Source organism: Chenopodium quinoa, unplaced genomic scaffold, assembly GCF_001683475.1.
Source record: "Chenopodium quinoa cultivar QQ74 unplaced genomic scaffold, ASM168347v1, whole genome shotgun sequence".
Taxonomy (NCBI): Eukaryota; Viridiplantae; Streptophyta; class Magnoliopsida; order Caryophyllales; family Amaranthaceae; genus Chenopodium; species Chenopodium quinoa.
The window spans coordinates 636862-660571 of NW_018743434.1; the positions used below are offsets into that span (position 1 = coordinate 636862).

General features: G+C 33.1%; 3 protein-coding genes across 5 annotated transcripts; all 3 read left to right on the forward strand.

The window, feature by feature from the left end:
• Positions 1–1651: 1651 nt before the first annotated feature.
• LOC110739156 (RNA-binding protein 24-B-like) lies at positions 1652–8139 on the forward strand. 2 transcript variants are annotated; one of them, XM_021919620.1, is made up of 6 exons: positions 1652–2338; positions 3077–3221; positions 4329–4473; positions 5539–5575; positions 6085–6379; positions 6862–8139. In XM_021919620.1, exons 1-6 carry the CDS (start codon positions 2129–2131, stop codon positions 6885–6887), a joined length of 858 nt encoding a protein of 285 aa, XP_021775312.1. In that variant the 5' UTR covers positions 1652–2128; the 3' UTR covers positions 6888–8139. The 2 variants fall into 2 exon arrangements, with proteins under 2 accessions (XP_021775312.1, XP_021775311.1); XM_021919619.1 differs by having other exon boundaries at positions 6882–8139.
• A 3491-nt stretch (positions 8140–11630) lies between these two features.
• On the forward strand, positions 11631–17090 carry LOC110739157 (single-stranded DNA-bindig protein WHY2, mitochondrial-like). Its single transcript, XM_021919621.1, has 8 exons — positions 11631–12113; positions 13020–13138; positions 13251–13336; positions 13411–13500; positions 14433–14527; positions 14617–14690; positions 15266–15354; positions 16662–17090. Exons 1-8 carry the CDS (start codon positions 12082–12084, stop codon positions 16776–16778), a joined length of 702 nt encoding a protein of 233 aa, XP_021775313.1. The 5' UTR covers positions 11631–12081; the 3' UTR covers positions 16779–17090.
• Positions 17091–18246: 1156 nt separating this feature from the next.
• Positions 18247–23088, forward strand: LOC110739158. Of its 2 annotated transcripts, none has more exons than XM_021919623.1 (6): positions 18247–18466; positions 18740–18810; positions 20050–20155; positions 20346–20478; positions 22399–22545; positions 22763–23088. In XM_021919623.1, exons 1-6 carry the CDS (start codon positions 18390–18392, stop codon positions 22772–22774), a joined length of 546 nt encoding a protein of 181 aa, XP_021775315.1. In that variant the 5' UTR covers positions 18247–18389; the 3' UTR covers positions 22775–23088. The 2 variants fall into 2 exon arrangements, with proteins under 2 accessions (XP_021775315.1, XP_021775314.1); XM_021919622.1 differs by having other exon boundaries at positions 18251–18466; positions 22639–23088.
• The last annotated feature ends 622 nt before the right edge of the window (positions 23089–23710 follow it).

The following is a 23710-nucleotide window of genomic DNA, read 5'->3' on the forward strand; positions in this document are numbered from 1 at the left end:
ATCGACACGGACCTAAGCCATAATTGAAAGTTAAAATCATTGTAATTAATTATAACACCATACAATGTACAAGTAATTAAACAGGTTCCTATCTTTCATACTTGTTCGTTATAATGCAAGCTTATTTTTGTCCATAATTCTATTGTTTTTTTTTTTTTTTTTTGGGGGGGGGGGTAGGGGAGGGATAACTCTAAATTACAAATAAACTCGGCAAAATTTGACTTGAATATGAATATGATTATTGCTTGAAAATGTAAGTTATTTAAGAGATTTTGCGTTTTGGTTAATGGTTGTTGAGATAGTTTAAGTCTAAGCAAAAATTGCCCAAGTTTTTACTAATTGGAGCTGAAGACAAGCTTGGTTGGAATTTGGGAATGAGCTTGTTTGACACATGCAATCATTCAACATCTATTGTTTTTTATCCTTGGAACTTTATTTCTCCACTTAACTTAGTTTTTGAGGTTAATTGGTCATTTTTGCCCGTCTACTTCAGTTTTTACCCATTTAAGAAAATAACTTCAATAGTTTTGTAACTTTAACAAAATTAATTAATAACTTATAATTTCAATTTACTTCTTAAAAAATTTGTTTTACGGAGAAGAAGAATAAACAATAGTTATATGACATTTACAATAATTATTATGATCACAATTGTAACCGATTAAAACTTAAAGCGAGGTGTATTTGGCATCTTATGTTTTTCAAAAAATCTCAATGGACAAAACACTAAGAAAATTAAACTAAAAGAAAAAATTATCCTTAAAAATTAAAGGTAAGAAATGTAGAAAATAGACTATTTCATCCTAAACAATTGATCAAGACAAATGGGATCCCAAAAAAGTGGTTGCAAGGTTTTAGATTTAATTGTCACATTACAATTAAATAATACTTCTATTTAAGAAAAAAAAATGAATAATAAATAAAAAAAAATATTTCTTTGTTCACATCCCTTCTTTTTCTTAAGGCTAAATGATTGATAATTCGTAAATAAAAAGTTGTGTTTTTTCACATTATAACCTATCTCTTTTACTCTCTCCAAATTATTATTTTTCTTTTTTCTATTTGGAATTTGGTCATTGTTTAGTATTCTTTTTTCAAAGGATATCACTACTAAGTATTATATATAGAGATTTCAAATTAATTCTATTATTATGGAATACAAGAAAATGTGATGTCTTGTTAATCATCTCAATGTGTACTTTAAATATATAGCAAACATTTGCTTTTCTAGAAATCGATACTTTTTACAACTCCTTCACTAATTCTAAAGTAGCTTGCTAAATTTTTTAACATTGCAAAGATACACATCATTTAACACATTAATCGTGTATGCACAAATAACTTAAATATAAAAGGTCATGCAAACAGGCATAAGGTATTAAGACTAACTGCAATAAATCTTATCAAAACACTACCTATATCGCGCGCATGGGTACCCCTAGTTGATATAAAATTTATAATATAAACTTCCTACAATTAGTTTATATTCATAATTAATAAAATAGTGGTTAAAAATTACATTAACAAATATGAAGAAAAGACTAATTTTATGTTCAATTCAACTTAGTTAAATTGATATCAACATATATATAGAAATTATTAAATCAGATTAGATCAAATCAGATCTGATCTTTTCATTTGTGTTTATATAGTATTTGGAGAATGCATATTAGGATTAGTGTACAATCTAGGTAAAAGCTTGGTCAAATGTGAAAAACAAATTAAAACGGAGAACATATTAGATCATATGAAGAACATATAGTCTATTGTAATCTACAATAGATACACCCGAGCGTATAATAGGAGAACTCCGCACACGCCATTCCCACGTAAAAAAGGAAAAAAACAAAAGAAGAGAGTAAAACCCAAACTCCAACCAAAGCGCGTAAACCAACAAAAGTAAAGAAAGAGTGGTTTCAATATAAGTCACTTTTATAGCATAGTTAAATAATTGAAAGAGTAATATCATCCAACCTTTTCCTTTTCTAATTCCCTTCCCTCCCAATTTTCTCTCTCATCTTCCCTCCCTTTCCCCTTTCCTTCCCACCAGATCTCTCTTACTCTTAGCCCTAATCAGTAGTTCGGCTGTCAATTTCACTGTTTCACCTGTGCCTTCAAAATATCAGAAATGACTCCAGCACCACCCGGACCCGCAACGGCGGCACCCGGAAACAATAATCAGTTCGGCGATACGACGTACACTAAGGTGTTCGTCGGAGGATTAGCGTGGGAAACTCAGAAAGATACTCTCAGAAATTATTTTCATCAGTTTGGTGATATCTTGGAAGCTGTCGTCATTACTGATAAGGCTACTGCTAGATCCAAGGGCTATGGTTTTGTACGTCTCTTACTATTTTTTTTTTTTTAATGTTACTTGCATTTACTACCATTTCCAAAAATCTAGATCCTTCCATTTTCGCTGAATTTTTCAGCATTCAATTTCGTTTTCTGTAATTTATATTCAAAATTACAGAAGGTCTAATTTTGATTCACGTATATTTTCCTAGGGTTTTTATCATAAAAAATAAAAGTTCTTGTATATTCTTATAAGGTGATTAGTTTTTTTTTAATTTAGATTAATGAAGCTAATTTTTAATTTAGATGAAATAAATAATGTTTGAGATGATTAAGAAAAACATTTACTCCACAATCAATTTGAATTTACACGTAAGATGGTTTTATTTTCTATAATAATCATGTTTAAATAATTTCTCCGTTATTCAATTTAGGATTGAAGTTGGTCATTTTTCTCGTGTTACTCGAATTAGGATCCTTTCTAGTTCATTTTCTTCAATTTTCATCTTCAGACTAACTTGTTAGTGATATAAAAAAGGCTGAAAAACTTGTCCCAACATGCACATCCGACTGTCCATCCGAGTGTTTTTAGGCTCGGTAGAATGTTTGATCATAGTAAAGAGGGGTAGGTTATAATCTCCCGAGATTCCTTGAACTTGAATATACATTTGGTGGTTATAAAGGGAATATATTTTTAATTTTTTTGGGAATTAAAAGAATGATATTCTTGCTTGCTTTTTACTTATTGCATATATGTTTTTATTTAATAATAAATTAATAGGTGACTTTCCGAGAGCCCGAAGCTGCAATGAGAGCATGCCTTGATGCAACTCCAGTGATTGATGGAAGAAGGGCCAATTGTAATCTTGCTTTTTTGGGTGCTCAAAAATCTAAACCTTCCACTCCTTCCCACCACTCCACTCATGGTACATTCTTCAATTTTTTTATTTTTTTATTTTTTTATTTTTTTTATTTATTAATTAACTAATCATATATGTTTTATAAGTTTGCGCTATTTTAAATAATAGGTCACATTTAATCTTGTTTTACAACTGATATACGATACATAAAATGGCTGATATATTGGCTTATACTCCGTAATTTAATGTGAGAACGAATGAAGCTGTTTTATAATATTTGATACTTTACTATTGATTTAAGAGAGACAATGATGATAATTATAGAAAGTAATCAAAAGTCACATGATACTATGATAGTAATATGCTGTTTATTATCCTAAATAGGAGTAATCATGCATATTTGATCGTGTTTATGGGGCTAAGATTTGACATAAAGAGAGTTTGAATGCTCTAAATATATTCTCTATAATTCTATATGTATCACCTAGAATATCTATGGACAATTAATTTGATACCGGATTAGCTAAAGTTAATTCTTTCTCTTACCTAATTTGTGAGACATTAGAATTTTCTTTCTCCTCCAATTTTGCTATTTTGGATAACTTATTACCAGACTGTTCTCCAACCACTTTTGATTGCTTGGAAGAGGGATATTGTTCTTTCATTAATACATTTTCTGTATTTTTTTTTTAATCGCAACGTTTTTCTTTTCAAGAAGTTAGGGAAAAAAATTGCAACAATTGCTTTATTTGGCTAATGATTGTCATGTTCTCCGGTCTTAACCTGTTTCTGTAACAATGTTCTTAAATGTTGTGTTATCTTAATTCTATGTCTATCGCATCCTTTAATTTAACTACCGACATATTATGAAATCCAATCATAAACTTATAGTGGTGATCACTTTCTCCAGGCAACATAAAATATTGCCCCATATTGAATTTCGTAACTATTTATTTTTATCCATAGTTTTGTATTAGATAGTCCAATAAATACACCCAGTAATACTCACATAAAAAAGTTTAAAAGTTAATACAAATACGTAAAAAGCAACTTTTACGTTGTTTTTTTTTTTTTTTTTATGTGACTAATACTTAATTTGACCATGAGACCATCTTATACAAGAATTTACCTAAATTTTTTCAATCGCGCTGACGAAATTGGTTGGGAGAACAGGAATAAGCAGGAATGTGAAGGGAATGAACAACAACAATGGTGGTGAGAGTGGGTATGGAGGAGCAGCCTTTATTGGAGCAACAGCATCCACTACCTTTCCTCATTATGCCATCCAACAAGGGATTCCTTTAGCTCATTTCTATGGGTATTATTCCATTTAATTCATTCCTTATATATTTTTTTTTTGAGTATAGTGACTGTAGTCTACTTGTAAAATTGACTGTCTTTTGCTTTTTCAGTGATTTTTTTTTTTCTGTATCCCTTTGTCTGTCCTATTGTCTCTCTCATCACGTGCTCAGTCTGTTGGATGCACATGCTTGACAGCTCATTTTCATAACCCAATTTAAAGCTTTACCCCGCATGCTCACTCTCTCCTGTATTTTTTTTTTGGGACATTGACAGCGTTACTGAGAAGACTAGCATGTGTGGTCTTCTCATTACATTGCCCAGTTACTTAGGTTCTTTTGTAATCACTTTTGGCTAAATCTCTTATAGTTAATATAGCATTTTATCTAATGATAGTTATAATCATGATTAAAGGATGACTTGTAATACTGTATGTTACATGATCTTCAAGCCTTTCTCTTTGGGGTCGACAATACAATCTTGTTATAAATTAGTGTGAGACGATCTCTTCTGATGGTTTCACTGTATCATACTACTGTTTTGAGGTCTTAAAGATTAAAATAAGTACGTTGAATTTGATTATAGATATATTATCGATTATCTTTATATCTCATTTTATAAGCTTATTTACTATATATGCATATGCATGTAGTGGGACAATGCAAAGAAGTGCTAGTATATTGTTTAAGGAGAAGAGCACTAAGGAAGTATATGATTACAAAATGCAGTTCTTGTATGATGATCAATGAATCTGTTCCCCACACCCTATAAACAATGATATGTGCTAATTTTGTTCTTCTTTCTTTCTTGTACAAAAATGGTATATCATTCGATTGTTCGAATAATTTTGTTGTGCCATTTTAATTTGCGATCATGTCGTTTTCTGTCAATTTTTACAGATCTTTTTGAGTTATAATCATGAAAATGAAAGCATCATCTAGTTTGATTATTCGATCCTTCTCATCTTACTTTTATCTAAGAAAATTGCCGTGAGTTTTATTGGTTGTTTAATACGAAGTATAAGCTAGATCATTGCTTTTCTCTTACGTTATTTTTATTTCTTTTTCTCTTGGACACTTTTCAGGTACCCTCCATATTCATCTGATTACACTTACCCTGCGGTCAGTGCTAACTTTTCTGCACTCTCTAAGATTGCTTCACCTTAACCATTGTTCAGAAATTGGCTTCTAATTCAATAAAATTGTTTTGATTTGTATTTTTGGTATTTGATGTAGATAGTAGATAATATCTGGTATAAGGTAAAGTGTCAGACATTTTCTTGTGGACGAAAATAATAGTGTTAACAGTTACATCAAAGAAAGACAAAGAAAGTGCTTGATTTAGACAACTAATTAAGGATTGTAACAAGCTAAGCTATAAAACTCAATTGTGATGAATATTTCTGTAGGATATTGTTTTAGAATTTTTTTCTTACATTAACTTTTGCCGCTCTCTAATGGATTCCAACTGAGAGTTTCATGGAAAACACAACTATAATCCATTACAAAATAGGAAATGTGATGATAATTCACTAGAGATCCCAAAACAGACTATATTAGTATGATTTTCTGATGGAAAGTGTAGTAAATTAATGCTCATATTACTTATTTGGTCTCTTATTTGGTTCCAGGGTTACTATGGAGTACACGGAGTAGCCAATCAGTACCAGCTGTATGGAGCAGCCGGGGCAGCTGTAGGAGGCATGATGAACTGCTTCTATCCTTATCAACTGCAGTTTGGGGATCAAGTGAATACTGCTGGAGGAAATGCTGCAGCTAATACCGCTTATGCAACTGCTGCGGCACAGCCCTATGGTCTCCACTACCCTCATCATGGCCTATTCCCATTTTCTTCTGCTACCTCTCCTCAGCAGTATTACAGTCCTCCCATGTCTTTTGCTGCGGCCACAAACCCTATGCAATCAGGTTTGTAGTCTTTGTACTATCATTTTCTCATTACGTTTGAATTTTTTTCCATATATAAGACTGCTACTCTAATCTTTAGTATGTGATCATGTTACAATGCAAGTCTTGTTAGTTGTTTGTAAACTAGTTAAGACTGCATGCAGAACCTGAATCATAAATTCATAATTAAAGGGAAAGAAAATGGCGTGTTTGCTTCTTAATTTTGTTTAAATTGTACACCAGTGAAAAATAAATCTGTTATTTGTCAAAGAACTGTTTTGGAATTTTAGGGAAACCCCAGCTAATACCAGTCCCTCCTTGCTGTCCCAGTCCCTACATCTGTGTGACTAATCCGACGATCTTGTTCATAGAAATATCCGTACTTGATTTTGTTGTTGCTAAAATTAGGACAAGGAATTGACCCATTCTCAGAATTCTGAACTGTCCTACTACATCTGTTTATACTTATTAATGTGTTTACTGTCAACTGACTTCTATAATAGTGTGTTTTGCTGTTCCACAGGCATGACCATGGCTCTTCAGGCTCCGATTCCTCGTTGTTAATGGGACACGCTGCAACTGGTTTAGCTCGTATCAGCACAATCCTTCTGCATGTTATAAGCCATATTTGGCCCAACCATGGTTCTCTTTTTTCCTTACTCATGAACCATCTCCATCTCCTGCTAGACTCCCTACTCGTGTAGGCAGTTGGCCGAGGTTGAGAAACATTTGTTGGTCCCCCATAGGGATCACACCCCCCCAAAAAAAAAATTAATTCATGCATTCTCATTGCATTTATCTTCAAGGAGTCTTAATCAAAGAGATAAGTCTCCTGAAGTAACCATCAACCAACTTGGCTATTTTGGAGAGCGAAGTTGGATGCATATAGATTGATCGTACATTTAGCCTCAGGAAAGGCTAACCGCGTGACAACTACTACCAAGTTTAGCTTCAATTGTGCCAGTAATAGTGAAGGCATATGGAAGTACATAGCTCTGTGATGTAGGGTATAGCTATTAGTCACACTAACCTACTTTGATGTTAACTAACAAGTCTTGCTATTGATGAGGTCATATGTCAAGGCTACTTGCTCGACGAGTATGGGGCATGGGGTGCTCTATTACTGCTTACCTCTGTATCATTTTAGCGAATATTCACATGTGAAAACATCTAGCAGTGGAGCTTCCCCGTGGTTGGGGAATCCATCTTTGAGTCGACAAAATATCTTCATTGTTGGCTCATGGTGGCTAAATTTGGAATTTTAGCCTTATTTTCACTGTACATTATTATTACCACCACTCATGGGGAGATTTTCTTTTAGTTGGTATTCCCCATTGATCAGCATGTAGCATTCTAATACATCGTTGAACTCTATTAATGGTTAATAGAGTTCAATAATGCGACTTCATAACACATCCTTCTTCCCCTCTCCTCGACCCAAAAGAAAGGAGGCGCGGAATGGGATCCATCATTTTTCGTCTCTAATGTCTATGAATGTAGTAGCTCAGTAACTTTCGGTATCTCCTTTTAATTCGGTGCTCTTCATGTATTTACCTTTGTAGGTTCATGGTCTCACACCATCAATCAGGGATTGTGGTGTGCTGCTAAGAATAAGATTTATTAAATGTTAATCCTTTTTATTAGTTGTTTAGATTTGATATTCTAATGTTCTGAATTACGACAATATAAACTGTTATTATGTAATAGTAGAGAAAAAGTTGCTTACTGTCTAACTTTTTTTGAATTATGCTGTTAGCTTTATGTCACGTTTTGTTATCTAACTTTGTTACCCGCCAAAATTCTTTTGAATTGTGAATTAATTTACCATTTCAAACTCTTTTCTACTTTAAATTTATTTGAGAAAATTACTTACTGTATAAAAGACGAGCAAAGAGTCAATGACACGTTTGGTTTCTGATACATGATGATGATTTCTTTGTAATGGATTCGCTTTATTTGAATTTTAAGAGATTTGAAGAAATACTTTTGACATTTTGGTCCCTTTTAACAATGAGTATCCTTGAATATCAGATAGTACAAAGACAGAATGATATGTAGGGATCATTTTTTAATTGCACAATTTAGTAGATTGGTATGTATCAAATTTATATCTGATACTCCACCTTATTCCTTTAATGTTTGCTCCATTTGAATTTTGAGAGTTAAAGGTTAAAAATGTTGATCACTCGTTCACATTAATCCATAAAAATAAATTATTTATATGGTAACTATTAGTTTTGTTGTAGTATGTTGTTTCATATAATATATGAATTAGTAGTGTGTTTTTTGTAATATAATATTTATTTTCTTATAACTTCATTAACACAAGTTTAAGATATTTAACAGTGAATTGTATTTCTTAGAGACAATAAAAAGCAAATGGGGCAAAATTAAGGGATAAAGGGAGTGTGTCAAAGTGATATGAGATGATTAAATGTAAAAATGAGTATATAAATTACTTTTGTGTGTCATGTGGGACATGATTTTAGTACTTGGATTTGTGTCACATATGATTTAAAATTAAAAAAATTAATTTATAATTTTAGCAATACTTCGGGTTGTTACAAAAGAGAAAATCTAAGTTACTCAATTTAAGTAATAATCCATGTTATTTAAAGGACACACTGGTCATTTTGCCACCTAAGGTGGGGGTAATTTGTCATGTCTGGTTATAGTCCAGAAAATGGAGTTAACGTGTGGTATGGAAATTCACGTCGACTGTTCGCAATTTCATTTCAATGGAGATGTCAGAAGCTAGCTTCAATGGAAATTTTAGAAGCTAAGGGTTATGTCAATGGAGGAACATAACACCCCTACCCTTTGAGCTTGATTATGCCCTTTATTTCTCACTTGTTTTTAGGTTTTCATTTGAATGGTGGTGGGTGGAGATTAAAGGTGTCAGAATGGTAAAAAGGGTGGTGGGTGAAATAAAATTGAAGAAGAAGATGGGTGACATGGTGGAATTTGTATCCTCAGGAAGAAGATGAGTGAAATGCCGGAAAATTGGAAATTGCTACGGTGTCAAATGCAAAGTCAGCTTGTAAAAATAATTTAAAAAAAAATTTTTTTAAAGTTGTTCAGATTTACAAAAAGTTGTCAAATTGGAAATTACTACGGTGTCAAATGCAAAGTCAGCTTGTAAAAATAATTTTAAAAAAAAAAATTCAAAAAATTGTTCAGATTTACAATAATGTCATTTGAGGAACGAAAATTATTACTCAATTGAGTAAATAGGGGATAGGGCTTGCTCGTTACAAAATACAATCATATGTAAATTAATTTTAAGATTGGTTCAATTTATTGCTATGTATGTTAAGGTTAGTTTTAGTTTCATATAGTTTAAGATTAATACTCTTATTATATTTTAAGTATCATTAATGATAGATATTATAATATGATATTGTTTGTCATAATATATTTTGTATACTCATCTTACTAGGTTTTCTAGCACAGTTAGGTCTATTCTTGTAACCCTATAAGTTGATCAATAACATACACTTTAAATTGAGGAGTTTTTTTGGAATCTAACATGGTATCAGAATTTCGGTTAAAACTCAAATTTGGTAAAAAAAAAAAAAGAAAATTACAATATGATTTTGACCTAGTGGTGGTTAATAGCCAAATAGCCAAAATCTGGATAGGGTTAGGTAAAAAAAGTGGGTCGCTAAACGTCGCCCTCAAATCTCTAACTAACGCCCGCAAAATAACCTAAAATGAGGTACGTAGCCTTGTTATAAAAATATTATAAAATAATTATTTTTACCTAAACTTAACACTTTTACCCTACACAAAAATTTTTACCGTTCTCTCTAATGTTTACCGGCCACCAACGATCACGTTGAACCACCAACTACTGTATTTTTCAAAATCAAACAAATAATTTAAATTTTGCAAAACCTAAATCGTTGGATCCCATGGAAGACAACGAAAGACCAGAAATACCACCTATGTTGCTCGCCGGAGGCTCGTCGGACCGTACAGAACCGGTACGCTTATTTAACTTTTTTTTGTTTCTGAAATTCCCAGGCAAACGCCCAGAAATTTCGAAAAACCTAGGTGGAAACGCCTAGTTTTTTCGAACACCCTAGGAACTTTCGAAAAAACTAGGCGTTTCTGCCTAGGTTTTTCGAAATTTCTGGGCGTTTGCCTGGGAATTTCGAATTTATTTTCTTTTTGGTTTTGAATTTCACGTATTCGTTATTATTATTATTGTGATTATATTACCTGTGTTTTTTATTATAATTACTTCTGTTTGCTAGCACTTATGAAGTGTGAAATTGAGGTAAAATTAATTATTTTAAAAATCGTTATTATAAGGATAAGTACGTAATTTTATGTTATTTTGCGGGCGTTAGTTAGATATTCGAGGGCGATATTTAACAACCCCTAAAAAAAAAAGAACAAATTTTATATTTGAAGGCCAAAAGAGGGCTACTAAGCTTCATTCATAGAGAAATCGTGCTCCAAAAAAGGAACAATATAAGACGAAAAGTCAATAGTCCAAATACGCCTTTCTATTGTCCAAGACTCCAAGGCATGAATTTTCCTCCCTATGAACAAAGCTGCAAGACACACACTATAGAGAACCACTAACATGATATATATCATCTAAGACAAGGTGAAAACTATTACTCTCCCATTCATGTAACTTAATTGCGTTCAGAAGGCCAAGACAATTGCTCTCGCCGATTACATACCTTTAATGGGATTATAAGATTGTGTTTCCCAGATCACTTGAGAGTAAAATATAGTAGTTGATTGAGAATTCTTTTAGTGGAAGGAGGTGGAAGAAAACATTGAATGGCTAATTGAGATTTCTTAGCGTGTCTTTCCGTTCGATTGGTTATACCTTGAGGTGGAGTGATTGCCCCTTTGTATAGCTTTGAGTTGTTGTATATTTTGGATGGTTATTGCATGATTTACTCAACCGTTCCTTGAATAGTGGGAACTAGTCTTTTGAGAATATATTTAATGATGGAAAAGTCCATATTATCCTTACATCTCCCTTCCCACTTACCTTAAGCCTTGAAGCTACCACCGCCACCACCACTAAAAAGTCCCCAAGAGTGTGTTTAGTAATTTTTTCATTATCATTTAAAATTATTTTCGTAAATTTGAAACCTTTATCTATTCAATCTCTATTTATTTGTCATTATATCCCATGATTTATAATTTTTTTAATTTGAATAAAGTTTTTTTTTTTAACATTATTTTTTCATGCATTTTTATTTTTCCCAGTGAACTTGTGTTAAGAAAACGAATTGGCCTATAGGAGGACTAGTTCTACCAAGGCGAATTGGCGAAGATACCCAGTTTTGAATAATCTTGAAAAAAGAATGTCCTAAATCTCCTAATTCCTAAACTCCTAATTTATCTATACTTGAGTGTATCCTTGCTAATGCATGGGAATAATAATATAAAAAATGTGAAAGTTTTTTTTTTTTTTTTTTTAATTTTGAAGAGTTATTGGGGAGAAGTTAGGGAAAAAAATTGTAAAATTATACAAGTACTTCCTAATATACGAAGTAGATTTTACATTTTATTTTAAAAAAGAACCTTTTAAATTTTTATTTTGGTGCAAACATTTGAAAAATCTTAATTCACAGTCTACTTGTAAATTTTAGACAGTCGAGTATTCTCACTCTTCCCGCTGAAAACCCCCTATTTTGCTGCACACTACAGGCCCCTTGCTTCAGCCATTTTCTTCCGAAATTTCAAGCAAGATGATGAAATTAGCCACCATTTTCAAGTCCAGGTTTACTCTACTTTCTGCTTAATTTCAATCTTTGCAATTAGGGTTCCTATTTTCCCCCCTTTTCCTTGATTCGTCTTTTCAATTTTATTTCTACCGTTTATTTACTGCTATTAGGGTTTTGGTTTTCTGTTTATTGTAGCATTACTCTGTAAATTGACTATATTTCTGCTATAGTTTTATGCTTGCGTCGAACTGAATGTGCATTTCTCTGTTTTGTTTTATTTTATTTAAGCATTGATTTCGTATTTGTTTGTTTAATAGAAAATATTTGTTAATAATTTGTGAGTGATGTTGATTTTTGATGGTACTCTCCCTCCTAATTAATAAATAAAATTAAAATGGGGATTGAAATGTCTGAATTTGTTCTTTGTGTTGATGGTTAAGTGGTTTTCATGCATTTGGAGCTTTGGGATACTTTTGGGCTGACTGAATGTGGCTGAAGAGGTTGTTGTACGTTGTGTTGATGTTTCGGAGTATGTTTGGCCAAAATAAAAGGGGGTTTGCAAATAGATTTCGGCGTAAATTGATTCGACTAGAAAGAAAGTTTTTGAAATGGTTGCAGATGCAGAAAATTTTAGCACATATTTTAGTGTAATGACCTTGATGGTATAGAATTCTAATCCGCAAAGAGTGATGGTAATGCATTGAATGACGGAAGGAGGTTGACTGGGGAGTTTGTTCATACGCTCTTTTTGTGATGGAACAAGCGTTATTTACTTATTTTTCCGGCTTAGTTTTATCATTAAGTAGAAGTAAATCATTTTCTTATTAATTAAATAGAGCCCTACCTTAGCATTGTCATCAATACTGCTTTGATTATGAGGATGCCAATTGCCAAATTAGAATAAGCTATTTTATTTCTGAATTTTTTAGTGACATTCTATTCTATTTTCTCCTGAAATTAAGGGGCAATGTTCCTGGACAACTCCTCAAACGGAGTAATCTTACACAAGATGTCTTTTGCTTGCACGCTTTGATGGGCTGTGCTGGCATGTCTACAGTTGGACAAAAGACTTTTACCAATGGTAATAGCAATATCAAATGGATTCTTTTTTTTCTTCCTTTTGGAATTGCATTGTGGTTGATTGAGTTTGATGAGCCCTTTCATGTATCTGAGATGTTTCTTACAACGTGCAGATCGCATTTTTGCACCATACTATGTGTACAAGGGAAAAGCGGCATTCTCTGCTGAACCCATTCCTCCAAAATTTTGTAAAGTTGATGTATGAAGCATGAACATAAGCTATTCTTAATAATTTTTTCTGGGGTTGTTAATAATAAATTTTTTGGTGTGCAGTCTGGTATCAGAGTTAAGCGTCAAGGATTTATTATGATGTCCTTTTCTCCTTCTGTGGGAGAGCGCAAGTACGACTGGCAGAGGAAGCAGGTAGATAATTGCTTGTTCCGCGGGTCTATTGAACAGTTTACTGTCAGGCTTATATACATGATACGTTGATACATCCCTTTTCCCACTAAGATATAGACTCCTCAATGTAGCTGTTATGTTTGGATTGGATCATAGTGTTTAAGTTTAAAACGGATGAATAAATGTAGTACATAGTATGTGTTAGCTTTATGTCTTCACAGGGATGCATTACCTGAAATAAAGGCATGAAACCCTCTTTACTTCGGATGCTGAACAAGCAGTCTTAGGAAAAGCTGCAAGGACACTGTTGAATTTTTTGTTTTGAGATTATGCATATGATATTTCCCATCGTCTGTTACAGTTTCTTGACTATTTATCATATGGAAGAGATCTGTTCTTGGTTTGCAATCAAGATCGAAGCAGGGTTTTAAATTGTAGTTGTAGTCTATATCACGGTGATGTCTGCGATTGTAGAAGCATGCATTATTGTGATGTCTCATAAAAGTTATAGTTGATGTGGCATGATTCATATATCATTCTTATTGGCCAAATTATTCTTTCATTGGCCCATTAGTTGTGATCAGTGAATATGTAACTATCCATAATAACTGGAGAAATATTGGTTTGACGGGCTGAGCAATTGATACTTATCTGCTTATATTCAGAATCATTTTTGAAGTAGATCAGTGTATATGATTCTTCATAGGTCAGAAAGCAAGGGTATATATACTGATCTTCTGAGCATTATCACTTGTATACAAAGTAGATGCTAACCTTGGACTTGGAGCATGTAGCTCAACTATTCTAGTTGTTGATCTGCTTTACCATCTTGTATGTCACATAGTCACCTATTTAGTTTATTAATTTCTGTTAAAGGTGAGACAAGTGTCCCATATTCTTCTTGTCATTCTCCTACCTCTTGATTGTTTGACTGACTTGGTCTGATTCTTCAGATGTTTGCATTGTCACCCACTGAGGTTGGCTCTTTGATTGCGTTGGGTCCTAATGGTTCTTGTGATTTTTTCCATGATCCTGCTATGCAGACAAGGTTAATTTTTGTCATAGAATAGTTTTTCTATCATGTTTTGCATGACTGCATCGTGAAATTAATCCTTACCTTGTATATGACAATGTTAGTAATGCTGGCCAAGTGCGAAAGAGCTTATCAATTAAACCAAGTCCAGACGGTACTGGTTATTTCATGTCTTTGAGTAAGTCTTGTTTCTACTGTATCTTTTCTCTCTGTTCATTCCTACAAGTTTGGGTTAGCTGTAGATGAATACTTTGTTGCCTTCTGAATCCTCTATAATTGAAAACCAAATTAGGTTTTATGTATTTATTAATTATATTTAAGGCCTGGTGGTATTGGTTTACAGTTTGCTAGAAAAATTCATATAAGGTTAGCTTTAAAATTCTTGTATACTCCCTCCATCCCTATTTACTAGTCCCATAGCCATTTGCACGAGGTATTATGCAAGTAAAATAGTTGAGAAATAAAAAAATAACGGGTGGGCAAATGTGGGACCAACCCAAGAGAAAAAACAAAGAGAATTTCTTAAAAAGGAATTGGGGCAAGTAAAAAGGGTTGGAGGGAGTAATAGGCACCTATTTTTAAAGTTTAAACTACTGTGCTATGAATATGTTAGGTTTGAATAAATTTCCTTTCTCAATTATACTAGTTTACTGGATGTTTGCCTTAAAGAGTTAAAGGTTACCTTGGCTTGCAACAATTATTTAGAAAACTGTTTGTCTATTCATTTGATCCTTCTGCTTTCCATCTTTCTAGGTGTTACCAATAATATCACGAAGACCAATGAGCGCTTTTCTGTTCCTGTGACAAGTGCTGAATTTGCTGTCATGCGCACGTCATTCAGTGTATGAGACCTTAAACTCCCTCTTTTAAATTCCTCGCATTTTTTAAATTTGTGTGTGGATGGTGGCCAGTGGCTCGGTGGGTGGGAGGGGAGTAAATATTATTGTATCCTGGTTAATAATAACATACTCTGACAGTTTTGCACATTTCTCATCTTGAAATTTGTTGCTTGCTTTCTCATATTCTTAAACAATCTGAACTCTAATTGATAATAAGTGAACCTCAGTTTTCACTTATAATTTAGAAGAAAAATCTGGTGATGGGTATTAGTAGTTGGATATGTGGACCAACAGGTATTTGCCGGGATCTCTTTGTTAATTTCAGAGATTTTCAAGAGTTAATCTCAGTCAAAAAATAGTCAGAGTTGACAGTATTCATTGCCGTACATTTCTTCAATTTTCTTCTTTGCTCCTATCACGTCACTGTATTCAATTGTAATCAAATTCCTGAAACTAATCAATCATTTCTTGGAAATATGCAATATTAGTGGGATTAGGTGGTTTCATGTTTAATGTATGACCATTTAGACTTCCGCTTCTTGATTATCATGCTCATGACTTGGAACCTTTGTAAGATGTTTCATATACTTGCATCCCTTCTATTGATATTCAGTTTGTCTAGCTTTTTAAATGTATGGGCAGCTAATAATTTCTTTTGGACAACAATTATGAGTTTTTTCTCATTCCTCTTCTCCATACTCAAAGGTGGAGATGTCTAGCTTTATAAATGTAAGGGCAGCTAATTATTTCTTCTGGGTAACAATTATAAGTTTTTTCTCATTCCTCTTCTCCATACTCAAAGGTGGAGATATCTTGTAGTTAGTTGCCTGTAATTAATTTGAAGATACTACCAGCAATAACTTTTAGCTTTTTTCGGTGTCCTAATGTAACTGATAAATTTATGTAGGAGCAGTAATGGAAATTTGCGAAGGTTTCGATTTTTTGTTAAATATTGAGAGTTGCATTACAAAATTTTACGAATTTGTTGATATTGGATATGATACTCAAATATTTGAGGTGTAATATCCCCCCTTTCTTTGGTGCTAGTATAACAGCTGTGAAAAGGAACCAATTCTTTTCACCCTTGCAAATCTTATGTCTGTTGTCCTTCTACAACTCTTCACAAAAGAAGAGTTCAAACGATCTCTCGAATCATAGACCAACTAGTGACTGGTTTAGTATATGGTACTGCTCGTCAACTTAACGACTGACAGTTGCCGCAGTTCTGTTGAATGCATCTATTTTGTTAGCAAATACTATCATCAGTATATTTGCTTCTTGCTGGCCTTTGATATGACTTGGTTTTGTAGTTTGCGTTGCCTCACATCATGGGTTGGGATCGATACTCTAGCCAGCCGCCCGTTTTTAAGGAGGAGAATGCAACGAAAGTTGGTCTGCGGAGCATGGATTCAGAATGGGACAGATGAACTGAGACACAACAAACTAATGAACATAGGACTTGTTTGGACTGTATTAATCGAATTTTCATTTTGTAAGGAAGGCCTTTTGCCAACTCCATGATGATTAGGAAGTTATCCTAGGATGCCAGTATATGTAATATAGTACATAATTTCCTTGCAATATTCAAAGAGCCTGAATTTGGTATGGGGTTAGTTGTATGCTTCTTGTGCTTCTTTGAGTTTTGTTGCCCAAAACCTGGGGTGTGTATGGAAGGTACATGACTTGCGAAATTAAGTCAAAGGACTTATAATCCATTTGTTCCACCCTTTTTTTTTTTTTTTTGATGTTTTAGGCAGGAGATCTATATGTTAAGCACTTATATATGTCCAAGATGTTTTGTTACACTTTTCTTATTAGGCCATCCTATACTTGGAGAAAATTCAAGTTATATTACATGGCATTTTTGTCATTTCTAAAGTTAAAACAAGGTTATTTTTGCCATCTTTAAGAAGAGACACTCTAGAACAACTTCAATGAAGATTGGAGAACTCATGAATACGAAGAAGCTCATGAACACCTTGGACACCATCAATGGTGAACTCAATAGAGGGAAGTCACACTAGCAAACGACACATACCTTTCACTTAGAGTTAATGACTCCCTTAATTTCTATATATTTTTCTTAGGGTTTTTGTTGGATTTGACATAGGTGGTGTCGGGGTTTGGTGTTCTCTGTTGAAGCAACTTGAAGAAGAAATTGAAGAAGATGGGTGAGGATCAGAGGAAGAAAGTGAAGGTGGGTGGAGATCGAAGGAGGAAGAAGATGAAACCATGGAGGTGGGTCATGATTGGGTAGGCGCCAGATAAAAGTTTTTTTAAATAATTTTTTACTCTAAACGTGAAAATATTTACAATTTTGCCACCAAGATAAACTTATTTGTCTCTCAAAAAGAAACCTGGCTTCATCTTATACTTGTTAAAACACTTTTGCAAAACAACATATATTTTTCGTTATTTTTTTATGACTCTCATTTTTCTTTGCATCCACTTAAAAAATAACCTCATTATACACTAATATAATGTACTAACTTATGATGACAAAAATCCAATACAGGTCAAGGATGTGTAGTAATTTAGGACAAATGGAATGTCTAATTAGATAAATGTGAGTGCACCTCAAGTTTTTAAGCAAAGATGGAAATTAATACACTAATCAAGCATAGGGCTAGGCTGGGTTTTGGTATTCCAAATTTGCTCAAATTCGCACTTTTTTTATTTTGAGTTGAGCTATAATAAAATGAACTTTACAGAAGGTAGTAAAATTTATCCAAAATACCGAGTACATTTTAAACTCGCACTATTCTAAATTTCTAAGTTGAGCCATTGACTAATAGAATATCTTATGTGATTCAGTGATTGTGACATGAAAATAAAAATAATTAAAACATGAGGTGAGAACAAAAATGAAAAGAGTGAGTCACAAGAAAATAAATATAAAATAAACATGAGGTGAGAACAAAAATGGAAACTTTAATTTCAGTTTGCCTCCACTCCATCTCGGATCTCAAACCATTATTACTCTTCTTTAGCTATATCTTTTCTCTCTCAACCCGATCCGACCCGACCCGACCCGAGAAATGCGGAATCCGACGTCTGCTTTGGGTACCTGGCTTCACAACAAGATCGTCGAACCCCTTCTCCAAATTTTACGCAGGTTTTCTTCTCTATCTATTTTTAGTGATTATTTGTGCATTTTTCTACTCATTTTTTTTCTTAAATTTTGGACCTTTTTACTTTGATAATCTCCAAATTATTGACCCTTTTGAGGTGGGTATCATAATCTATGTCAAATAATCTTTTTTAATGTTTGTTTCAGTTCAAATTTCCAAGCTTTGATTTGGGTTTATTGACCATTTTCGAAATTAGCATATATTGCTTAATATCATGATTAATGTAATTAATTATTGTGTAATTGGAATGATTATAGGGGTGCTGAGTCTAAGCAATTGGCATTTTCAACATCTTTGGGTTTTACCTTGGGTGTATTCCCAATATGTGGTATGTTATCTCCTCTTTTTCCTGTTTAATTGAGTAGAAATTTTGTATTTTTACTGTTGATGTGAAATTTTGAGCTTTTGGGTATGATTGTATGACTACTTTTAATACTTAGTACTAAGTATTTTTTTTGCTGTTTAAATGAATTGTTTTTGGATATAGCTTGTTGTTAAAGTTGATTATGTGTTTGTGTTGAGCTATCTGCAATTGTAATTGGTGTTGTTTTGTGGATTTAAATTGTTGGTACTATGATATGTATTACTCTATCGGCCTGTTTGGTAAGTGGTGATAAAGGGGGGTGATAGGAACAGATATTTCTATATAATCTTGTAAAGGATGTCACTTGCTAATGTCCATGTTGATGGAACTCCAATCCTGTGTTTTCTTCATATGTTTCTAGTTTTTAGTCAATTGTCAATACTACATTACTACCTCTACATGTGTTAATGAGTTGTTAATCTTGTTATTGAAAATTGGAAATTATGAAAAAAAGAGATATGGATAAGCATAACCTTGATTAAACATTTCTTACATCACCTCCATACATTACCATATACTATACGGGCCATATATACTCCGCATTTCAAAGGGAAAAATAATGTGATGATAAATGTGTTTTAGTTTCCATGTTCTCAGTGTTTTCTTCTTTCTTTTGCTCAAAGATGCATGTTTGTATGGTTTTACCTCTAAATTGCTTTGTGAAGTCATTTGGAACTCTACAACTAGTAACTAGAGAATTAATATCTAAGTTTAAAACTATCTTTCTTCCCAAAATCCTTGCATTTTTGTACACAAAGGATTTTTGACTCATTTTATTATTTTGTGGTATTCACCATTTACCTTCACGTATCAATTTATTGGAAGTTTATTTTTTACTCAAATATCTAAGAAATTTTTATTAAACTAGTAAAAAAATATTTATTTTCGACCACCAATTGTGGTTCACCATTTACCTTCACCTATTGGTCTTGAAATGATAAATCATGCCTCACATATTTGGCTTCCAATAGAGTATGTGCGTTTTAGGTAATGTTTTAGCGTTAGTGTGTGTGTGTGCGCGTAAACACACCATATATATATTGCTGAAATAAGATAGTCATTTATTAAGTAGATTGGTCCCTTGGAAGTTGCAGTAGAAGTCTGTTGTTATAATTGCTCTATTGGTATCATGCTTCTAAGTGCGACTACTGAGTTTAAGTAATGTTCATTTGAGAATGTACATGCTAAATTTAACTTTAACAGGGGTAACTGTTTTTTTATGTGGAATTGCTATTCCTTTGTTGGGGTCACGTTGCCATCCTGCAAGTGTGCTGCTGGCGAATTTTGTAGCTACTCCCATTGAATTGAGGTAATTTTCTTTTAAAATGAATAATGGGAAATATCTCCTATGAGGTTAAATCTACTTCAATGTTTTTCTGACTGTAATTGGGTTGCTGGTCTTATAATTTTACCTTTGTGGATCATTTGTACCCACCCTTGTGGTTCATTTGTACCCTTAATTTTGTGATCTGCTATATTATAGTTTCTATGCTTTGTAGTTTGGTGATACCCTTCCTGCGTCTTGGTGAAGCTATCTGTGGTGGTCCTCAATTTCCATTGACCTCTGATGCTTTGAAGAAGGTTCTGACAGGCCAAGCTTCAACTGATGTTCTACTAAGCATTGTTCATGCGGTATGAATTCAACCTATTATATTTCTTCTTCCCGCCTCTCTACTTGTTTGCTCTCTCTATTATTTTGGGCGGTGTGTACAGTATACCTTGCACACCAAACAACACCTGTATACCATAGCCCTAGTGGCTTTAATGAAAGTACGAAACTTCTACCATGGGTAAGGCTGAAGGAAAGGTGGCAGTGCCAGCCTGTTCTACACAACTTCAAAGACTTTTTGACAATCTCAAATGGCTTTTTTCTCCGTCTCGAAGATGATTAGAAAAAGGGTTATTTGGTAATCTAGTAATAGCAGCATATAGGAAATATAGGTAGAGTTTAAAGAGACATTTGCTTTGGTCTTTTAAATTCCGAATTCCAAAGTGCTAGTATGTATGGCTTTTACATTTTTTGTGACAGTTTAAAAGATACCAAGTATGTATTGTTACCTCTTTTTTGGGTTCATTGATTCAGTTATGTATAGTTAACAAAAAAGGATGGATTAAAGGTGGAATAAAATACCCTTCTTTGTTTTGAAGATTAGATATATGATTATTTCGTATATCTAACCTCCCTATCACTTCAAAATGGTAAACATAAGCTACCAGATAATAGCCAGAAATTTGTTGTTTGGTTGACTGCTTTTCTCAAGTAAGCAATAAATACAGGCAGCTAATGAGTTAAATGAACTTGTTAGACATTCTTTGATGGCAGTTCACTGCTAAAACCATATTCACGTGGATAACACTCAACCCTAGGTTTCCTAAAAAATGTATTCCTATGGTTGATATTAGAAAATCTCATTTAGTTGATGGTCCAGTCTTAAAAAAATAAAATAAAATAAAAAATTGTGACTATCTATCAAATTCATTTTCAAAGTCATATGCTCCTTGTTATTCAAATTGAGCAATTACAGAGCAAAATATAGATAATATATATCATATGGGTTCATTAGATTCATTGTCAGTTAAAATTCATAAAGAAATTGTTAGTATTGAAGTACAAGTACAACATATTCCCCTTGTATTGAAAGTTCCAATCCAAAAAATATTGAAAAAGGATATATAAATTTTCTTTTAGATATGATTCAAGGTGCCATGAAACCTTTTGTTCATCAAGGCGTTCTCATGTTGATGCTCCTATTTCTTTAGCTTAAAGGGACATGTTTTCCTTAATTTTTGTTTTTTTGGTGCAACATCATCTCTTTAGGTTAAGTTCAGTCATCAGAATTTGGTTTTTCTTTGTATGGTCTGTTTTTATCCTTGATCATAACTGTTTTATCCATTAGAAATCTTTGATGACAGATCCCAATATACCAAATTGGTTTGAAATTTAAGAGGCTTATGATGACGATGATGATCACTTAACCACCTAATATTTCAAAGTGCTTGTTCTTTTTATTTTAATAAGTTTCAAACTGACCTTTCCTAACTTGTTCATTATTACTTTTGTCGTCAATTGTTTCTCAACTGAAATCTGGTACTCTGCTGTTGTCAACCAAAGGGAAAAAAATAAATAAATAAAACAACACTAGGGGGTATAACCTTTTCAGCTCAATTTGACTTATCTGAACCTATGTTATTTTTTCCCCTTTTACGCTGTTATTGAACTTTTTGAATTTTTTTTTTTATCTGAGACAAGTTAAAATAAGTTGAGTAGAACATACTCTAAAAGACACTGGATTTTCTTTTGCGTGATTATTTAATAGAACTTGCTTTATTGTGCTGCTTAGGGTCATTCATCCAAAGTTCCTTATCCATTACATTAATACATCTTAAGTTCCCCTTATTATAAACTTATACATCAGTAGCCTTCTCAGTGTTATGTTTTCATGCTTGTACTGTTCTTTTGTCTAAGTTATTTTTCCTGCATTTGCACTAAATTGTGATGCTGATTTGATTTTTTTTTGTTTTGTTTTTTTTTTTTTTTAACTCTGTGTACAGTTGGTGGGGTGGCTGCTTGCAGCACCGTTCATCCTGGCCCTACTTTATGTTGTACTTTTGCCTTGTTACAAGATTCTTGTGCAGAAATTCAGCTCTGACCCCCTAAGCCCAAAGAAGCTAAAAGGCGATGAAGAACTTAGGCTCAAGGTGAGGGCTGCCTGATCTATTATATGTTTAGAACACATGTAGTTTGCTCCTGTGAATGTTAGGCATTCAGGCCATCCATGTTTTTTTCTCCAGGCCTTGATAGTATAGACTATATGCTCGTGGATTTGTTTAGTTGAAATGCTAGATCTGGTCAGGAGGTGCTCTTTTCACAAAGAACTGATCTTTGTTCAGCGTTTTATGTACATGTGAATCCCAGCAAAAACAATGATATCTGTTGAGCAATTTATGCTGCTGTCTGTATGGAGGATGAACGTTTCCAATGAATTGCTGTCGAAAGAACTATCTAAAGTAAAACCCCTTCTTGCCCCATTCAATTTTCTCCCTTCATTTCAAATATGTAAATAACCAAAATTATGGAGAGAGAAGGCACATATACATTCTATCATGAAGATGAGGCAATGAACTCTTAGCGAAGGTTGTATATTGTTGACATCACAGTTTGTTTATTACTTTGACGGGACTTATTATTTTCTTCCACTGCCCTGAATGAATGTGTAATTCTAGCCGGATTTTATCAGGCAACTTGGTACTGCAATATACTTCGTATATATCCAGTACTGCAGCATCATACTATCCAGTACCAACTCGGTACTGCAATATACTTCGTATATATCTGTGAATTAGTGAAATATTCATGTTGGACTGCTCTCTTTGACTTTTTACCAGTCCTAAGTGAGGATTGATTAGCCAAAAATCTCAAACGGTCTATTCAGCTGGTGGTAATGACAGTTATAGTTAAAATTTGTACATAACACTTCTTATGAACTTTGAAATTTTTTTGGTAACTAGGGTGACTAACGTGTGTGATGCGCGTGCATAGCTAGCCATGTTCAGGAATCTCTTTTAGTTTGATTTTATATCACAAAATTAGTAGTTGATAATATTATAGAAGAAAAATATATAAACAAAATTTTTTAAGGGTATAAATATTTGCAGACTATTCTTAGAGTTCAATAAATTAGTAAACTAACATTAATAAGGGTAAATAAGTAAATAAACAAATTAAAGGGTATAATTGTTTAAACACTATATATAAATATAAGAGTTATCTCAAAAATTTTAAAGGTAGAAAAGAAAAAGGGAAAAAAAAAAAAAAAAAAAAGCTAAAAAGCTAAAAAGCTATGCTACAGTGCTACAAATGTGA

Bases quoted from the DNA above. Each gene is read 5' to 3' on its own strand.
- LOC110739157 (XM_021919621.1), top strand. From the start codon at position 12,082: ATGATGAAATTAGCCACCATTTTCAAGTCCAG. The intron at 12,114-13,019 runs GTTTACTCTACT...CCTGAAATTAAG, and splicing joins GCCACCATTTTCAAGTCCAG to GGGCAATGTTCCTGGACAAC. The intron at 13,337-13,410 runs GTATGAAGCATG...TTTGGTGTGCAG, and splicing joins CAAAATTTTGTAAAGTTGAT to TCTGGTATCAGAGTTAAGCG.
- LOC110739156 (XM_021919619.1), top strand. From the start codon at position 2,129: ATGACTCCAGCACCACCCGGACCCGCAACGGCGGCACCCGGAAACAAT. The intron at 3,222-4,328 runs GTACATTCTTCA...TTGGGAGAACAG, and splicing joins TTCCCACCACTCCACTCATG to GAATAAGCAGGAATGTGAAG. The intron at 5,576-6,084 runs GTCAGTGCTAAC...ATTTGGTTCCAG, and splicing joins CTGATTACACTTACCCTGCG to GGTTACTATGGAGTACACGG.
- LOC110739158 (XM_021919622.1), top strand. From the start codon at position 18,390: ATGCGGAATCCGACGTCTGCTTTGGGTACCTGGCTTCACAACAAGATC. The intron at 18,811-20,049 runs GTATGTTATCTC...TAACTTTAACAG, and splicing joins GGGTGTATTCCCAATATGTG to GGGTAACTGTTTTTTTATGT. The intron at 20,479-22,398 runs GTATGAATTCAA...CTCTGTGTACAG, and splicing joins TACTAAGCATTGTTCATGCG to TTGGTGGGGTGGCTGCTTGC.